Genomic DNA, 7,299 nt, shown 5'->3' on the forward strand with positions numbered 1-7,299 from the left:
ATCTCTGCGCTCTGAGGCCTGTGAGAATCTTGATGGTGACCTCATATGGTGATATCTGGTGATCTCTGTTCCTCCTCCAGGCCTAGCTCGGAAAGTTTTACTTGCTACTGACCTCCACCTGGCCACCTCTCCCTCCCATCCTCTGCTTTCCCTTTCACTACAAGCAATGGTCTTGCTGGAAATGGTCTAGCCCTTGAGGGCCCTATTTTCAGAGTGAGTGACCTGTCTGAGAACTGACACCTACTAGGTTTTAGGGGAACAGAGCATGTTTGGTCAAGACATTTCTCCCAAGTTGTAAAACACTTGTGACTGAGCATAAATTTGCATGTGAAATTTCCTCAGATCCAGATATAGATGCCTAAGCTTGGTAAATGTCCACATTGCAGTCTAACGAGAATTATCTTGTTTGTTTGTTGTTGTTGTTGCTTTGGCTGGTCCTGGTGCTTGAATTCAGGGCACTGTCCCTGATTTTCTTTTGGTCAAGGCTGGTGCACTAACACTTGAGCCAGAATTCGATTTCTAGCTTTTTTCTGAGTGGCTTATTGGAAATTAGAGTCTCACAGACTTTCTTGATCCCCACTCAGATCTCAGCCTCCTGAGTTGCTAGGATAACAGGTGTGGGCCATCAGCACCTGACAAGATTTATCTTTTTTAAGTTAAAAAACATAAAATCATTAAAAAATTTCCAGCCCTCTGTGTTTGCTGGAGAAAAATTAAAATGACCCATAGATAATTATTTTAAAATGTACTTATAACTGCTTTCAAAAGAAGGATGTCTTCATTCATCTTTCAGTAGTAATGGACAGGAATATAGAGAGGGATACATTGTTAATAGCATTTTTGGGGAGTTTTTTCCCCATATGCAATAGCAATAGCATAGAATAAGACAAGAAAAAGGTTTTTAAAGAACATAGACGTGAAAGTGTTGGGAGAATTCTTCATGTCTCTTCAGGTCACCAAAGATAGACTGAAGGAACTTTCACTGCTGATTTCCCAAGTGGCCTAAATTTCCCATCAGTCAGCTAAGTCATCTGGAAACTACCAGAAAAATCACAAAAGCATGCCATTGTTAAATAAGGAAGTGAAGAGCAAAGGAGCATCTATAAAGAAATCTTGTAGACATCTGAGCTATCTAAGTGATTCCAAGATATTCTTCACAGACAAAATGGTATACAGGGAATCTAGGAGAAGGCTGGAAATATAGATGATTTTGCATCTTCAGTACTTATCTGTCTTCTTGTCTCATATTAAACACTTTCATTTCTCTCATTAATGGCTAGAAGTCCTTTCTGTATATTAGAAAGTATCAACTATCCTAATCTGTGCTTCAGATAAGCTCATCTATTCTCCATCGGAAGAATACATATGACTAGCTTCCATGTAGACTTGTATAGACCATGGCCCATTTGAAAGCCATTTGATATCATCTGAAGCATCAAATCTTGTGACCTTAAACTTGTGGGTCATATTTGGAATCACTGTTTTCTCCAAACTAAGAAGACTGGTATATTCAACATAACTCCTTGAAGTACGGATACACTGTGCATCTAGGATCTGTGTGACTTTGTTGGAGGGTTTGTCTCTAGAAAATCCCAAACTGACTATAGCCAACTTTTGTCTACAGGTTTTGGTATGATTATTTAATAAGCAGAAGTAGAAATTATGTTGATCTAGGTTAGGCTTCTCAATGATTCTAATACTACTCCTGTAGCAAATTCCATACTACTAATATCTGGCTAAATGTCCTTTAAGAATTATCCTTTCTTTCTGTGTATACTCATTGTCCTGATAGAAGAATACAGAATTTGTTTTTTTTTTATTTTTTTATTGTGAAAATACTGTACAGAGGGGTTACAATTACATGGGCAAAATAATGAGTACATTTCTTATCAAGCATTGTAGCCTCCTCCTTTGTTTCCCCTTCCCATCCCTTCCCATCCTCCCCCCACACCCCTGCCAAAACCTCCCCAAAACCTCACCAAAGTTGTAAAGTTCGTTTTCGACATAACAACTTGTACATCTCATTGTAGCAATAGGTCCACCTGTATCCCTATTTAAATAATTTGTTTTTCCCCTTCCCCTCCACAAATTATACCGACATCAAGTACAGTGAAAGCAGGGGTTATACCGTGGGGGAGGGACATACAAAGCAACAAAGAAATAATCTTATAAATATGTTAGAAACAATCACATGAAAGAAAAAAAGCATTTGAATACATATCTTGGGGTTCATTTCCCTAACATCAACTTATCTGACCTTTTCTGCTTGACTCAGACATATACTAGTTATTGCAAATAAGGGAAACCATGGGACCTATGCTTCTTTGGGCATGGCTTACTTCATTTAATATAATTTTTTCCAAGTCTTTCCATTTCCTGACAAATGGGGCAATGTCATTCTTTCTGATGGAGGCATAGAATTCCATTGTGTATATATACCACATTTTCTTGATCCATTCATCTACTGAGGGGCATCTGGGTTGGTTCCATATCTTAGCTCAGAATTTGTTAGGGAGTGTTTTAACCAGTCTCGTGAACAGGGGTAGTAATACCTTTGTGGAGAACCATAAAACAGCAAATGATCAGCATGCACGGTCATTTCACCATGCATACAAGCTCACAAATTCCTTAGTTGCTTCAAAATGGACTGTCTTTATTTATCTCATATACTGTTGCCCAATCGAAGAGATTTTATTGGAACATTGTATATGAACAGTTACCTATAGAGAATCTTAATTGCAAAGTGATGCTCAACCAGATTCTCAAGCTATCTTTGAGAAACTATGATTAAGAAGTATACTCATATTGCCCTCATTTTATATAGAGCAAAGGCAACTTCAGAAAACCCTAAACAGCCTGGGAAGACTCTTTATTCATGGTAGGATTTCCTTGAGGAGGAAGATACCCTTTCTGGAGAAGGTGTTCATGTGGGAATCCCAAGCTATCATGTTGGAGAGAAAGGACTGAAGCTACAAAAGAGTCACTGGGCCTGGTGGAACATGACAGTTGATTCCCACATCAGCCTGACATGTTTTGAGACATCTCTCTTCCAGAAGTCTAATGCTGGCCTTCTTCCTTGACTCAGCAAAAGTCATACTTAGCTACAATTGAACAAACCACTCCTCACTACAGCTAACCCACTACAAGCCATGTGCCTCTTACTCTTTTGTTTAGACTCTGTTGCTTGCTCTCGCACATTAAAGGAATAAAGGCTAGCATTTCATTGACCTGTTACCTACTTATCTCAAGTTTATTTTCTGCAAGGTAAGGATGGGCCTCGGTCAATGACCTCTAGCCTTCTCCCAGAGAGTCCATAAAGCCTGTGTTGCCTCAATCCTTCAGAAAGTTTCTGAAGAGTCCAAAGCTCACCATCCTTAGAAACTGGGTATTCTTGGTCCCAGTGGCTGATTTGCTGTTTCTTGATCATTAGCCCATACTGGTAGCACATATTCAAGACACGTAAAACTCAGGCACTTTTGCCCTCATACTACATCAGACACTCCTTCTCGTATTTCAGAGTGAAAGGAGATTAAATCTGGCCCTGTCTGCCAGTGGTTCACATGGGGGTTGGGCCTTTCTCACTGTTGTGATTCAGGGAAGAGCATCAAAAGATGCACACTGGGCTTAGGCTAAGGAAGGAGCTCTTTTCATTGGTCAATCAAACCTCAGATGTCTCTCGCTGCCTCTTGATTTCTTGTTTTGTGCTTTCCTTCTACAGGCCTATCAAGCTCATTCAGTGTGTGAAAGATCCTGAGCATCCTTCTTGCCGCTAATAATATCTGAACCATGAGTGGTTTGCCTTTGACTCCTTGGAGAATATATTCCCCATGTGTGGCTCAGCAGAGCTGAGGTCTGGAGAGTTAAATATCTGGAGTAGGATTCTGTGACAACATCAGCACTGGAGATGGAAGCCTTTCCCCACAAAACTATGAAAAATCACATATGTTACTAGCATAGTTCTTATTGTGTCCTACTACTATGCAAAAGAAAAATATATTAAAATGAAGTGTTATTGTAAGTTATTTCATGCTAACTTTTCCTGTAGTGCTAGACCAACCCTCTACCACTCAATTCTATCCTTAACCCAGCTGGTAGCATCCTACCTGTTGAAAAAAATGATCACACCAAATATTTTTTATTAAGCAGGCAAAGGACAATTAAATGATGAAAGTGTTCATAAGACACCACACTTTTAAATGAATAAATGACTTATTTTTTGGACCTCCCTGTAGACAGATGAACTATAAACTCCAGAGTCATGAGTTATTTGGTGGGGGAAGTGTACTGAAGAATTTAACTCACCCTTGTTCCTGGTGCTTGATGTCTCTTCCAACAGGCCTGGAATATAATGTTATTAATATAATATAATAAATATATAATAGGGCTGCGAAGGTGGCCCAGTGGTAGAATGCTTGTCTTGCATGCATGAGGCCCTGGGTTCGATTCCTCAGCACCACATAACCAGAAAAAGACAGAAGTGGCACTGTGGCTCAAGTGGTGGAGTGCTAGCCTTGAGCTGAAGAGCTGAGGGACAGCGCCCAGGCCCAGAGTTCAGGCCCCACAACTGACTAAATAAATAAATAAATAAATAAAATAAATAAAACTAAGTCAAACTCTTAAAAAAAATAAATATAAAATATAACTTAAAGCCATAGATTTAAGATCAAGACAGGGGCTAAATTTTAACTCAGCTCTGTCCAACTCCAAAATATATGTACTAGTGTTTTTCTAGAACAGCAAACTGACAGTAGCTTAAGTTTTCTTCCAACACATTTGCATGTTGGATTAAACTGAATCCAGTTGAATCTGGAATGTAATTTTTTTCTGGAGGCATCAAAACAGGTTAATTTTTTCTCTTCCTTTTCTTCCTCCTGATGTTCAGTGCCTTATAAAACTAGTAAGCAGTTGCAAAATATGTTCCTGGTCCATCAATTTGTGTTTTTTCCTATTTTTTTTAAAATCAATCTTTTTTGGGTTTATAATTTTACTTTTTTAAAAAATAGCCTTTACTTTAGTTGTGTTTTATTTCAAATTGATTTCTTTTCTCTTTATTTTTAGAAATACAGAATTTTCTTCTAATTTCTCTGAATACCTTTATTCAGTTTTTTGACACAGAAGCTTAGGTGATTGTTTCAGCCTATTTCATATATATATATATTTCAAATGTAGAAATTTTCTCGGAGCCCTGGTTTAGCCGTACCTTTTAAGCTTTGATGACTATATTTTCATTAGCATTCAGTCTATTTTCTAATTTTATTGTCATTTCAAAATTTTTAGAATCTATAGATGTTTAGTATCTATAGATGGTTTAGTTTATATTAAGACAATTATATGTTGAATAAGAATTAATAAACCTAGACTTTTAAAAAAGAATTTGCTTGGTTTGTTGAAATAGCATACATGTTAGGGTCAGGCATTTATTATATTGTGGCAGCATTCTGTGATCCTGACCAAAACACCTACTTTCTATGCTACTCCAAGATTATTAACTTATCCTTATTAAAATGTAATGAGTATTAATGGACACCAGTGGCTTATATCTATAACCCTAACTATTCAGAAGGCTGGTTCAAGCCCTGGCAGGAAAGTCTCTGAGACTTTCATCTCCAGCAAAAAGTCAGACATGGATGTGTGGTTCAAGTGGTAGAGTGCAAGCTTTCAGTGAAAAAGTTAAGCATGAGCGAAGGTCCTGAGTTCAAGCCTGAGTACTGCATGCACATGCACGAATGCATACACACACACACACACACACACACACACTCAGTAGTAAGTATTAAAGAAAATGACAATTGACAGCCTAGGTCAGAGCCTTGACTATATACAAGCACTCAGCCAATGTGCGCTCCTTTCTGCCTCCTTCTGGTTGACAGCTTCTTAAGAGAGTCCTTGAAACTCTAGCCACCCTGGTCAATCCATGGGGTTAGCCTTGGCTGAACAGGGTGTTGGAGAGGAGTACAGGTGTTTGGGACAACTTCCGACTTAGATTCAAGTTGCTTCAAGTCTTAATTAGGTCCACTTGCAGAATGACTTCAGAATCATGTTCCTGGCAATGGCTAGACAGCTTGGATGTGGTCTCCTGGACGTTTCTTCCTAAACAAGACTCTGCTTTACTGTCTGGCACCATTGTCCCTGTCCTTGCTCATGATAACACCCTTGCAGGGGCTGCCTGGGTCAGAAAAATGTGGTGCTTCACGTCCCCTTCCAAATGTCAAGTGCCTAGAGTGAAAACCAATTTACAAGAAGTCCCCAAGTAGACTCATCTGAGTGTCAACATTAGTGAGGTTTAGAGCCAGTGGGGATGTAAGCTTGGTCTAGATTTGAACTTGGAGCTTGACTGGCCTCACCATGCTTCCAGGGGAGCCATGGAAGTAGCCCGAGCCTGCAGGGGTCTTTTGCTTTGCATCACCTTGAGCATGTCCCTCACCATGGTGATGCGTTGCTGCCCTCTTCCTCACTCTGGCTCCAACCCGAAGCATCGTCCCCTGGTACAGCACAGCCACCTCCATCTCTAAGGACTTGGTAGCCTATATGCATAACTAGACACCCTATATTTCTCTTCCTACAAGTTCCTCCTCCTTGGTATTTGGGTCTCCCCATTCTTTTCTTATTTTCTTTAGAAAATTCTCTTACTATTCTCTCTGTACACCCATCATCATACTTACCCAATGGCTGTAGAAATGACCAAGATCCTGTGGTCCCTTTGCAAACTCCTAAGGCTTCCTAAACATTTTTATAATAGCTCTCAAGAGTGCATTATTTGAAGCGCACAATCAAACACAGTCCTGAAATTGTAGGCTGAATCTTTGAGAGGTTTTTCTACCTGCATACACAAACACACATAAGTGTGGGCTTGCGGGTGCCTGGTTTCCCGCTATTAAAACAGAACCTGTCGATTGAAAGTTACTACAATAGTCAGTATTCTTATATAGCTGAAATCAAATCTGCCAAATATTTTGGCAAAACACATTGTTTCTTTGACTATCTTGGTAACTGTCCCTCTATATTGTTCTTAAATTGTTTAATACAAGCTTAATTCAAATTTGTATATGCTATGATAAAGACCAATTTGATTTTTTTATACTTCTTGGTACCCCATTCCTCATTAAGGCAATTAATTCCTAATATGTTGCTCCAGTGTCTTGGGAAGATTCATATTACTCTAGACTCTGCTTTGGTTGGTTGTAAAATGGCAAGCAGTTGCATAGAATGCATAATTTTTCTGTAGTATGAATAAAGATTACTTAAAGTAAAACATTAAAGTACATTTAGGGGACTATGTAACTTTAAAAAGCATTTAAT

At 38.9% G+C, this 7,299-nt stretch overlaps 1 protein-coding gene across 1 annotated transcript in view; it reads left to right on the forward strand.

Annotated features, from left to right (window-relative positions):
* Cd38 (CD38 molecule) overlaps positions 1 to 4,022 on the forward strand; it is a 29,388-nt gene extending 25,366 nt beyond the window's left edge. Inside the window, exon 9 of the mRNA XM_042674791.1 lies at positions 3,719 to 4,022. Coding sequence (XP_042530725.1) covers positions 3,719 to 3,773 — 55 coding nt within the window. The 3' untranslated portion in view covers positions 3,774 to 4,022. The remainder of the gene's footprint in view (positions 1 to 3,718) is intronic.
* The last annotated feature ends 3,277 nt before the right edge of the window (positions 4,023 to 7,299 follow it).

This window comes from Dipodomys spectabilis, unplaced genomic scaffold, assembly GCF_019054845.1.
Source record: "Dipodomys spectabilis isolate Male_0828 unplaced genomic scaffold, ASM1905484v1 ptg000021l, whole genome shotgun sequence".
NCBI classification, from domain to species: domain Eukaryota; kingdom Metazoa; phylum Chordata; class Mammalia; order Rodentia; family Heteromyidae; genus Dipodomys; species Dipodomys spectabilis.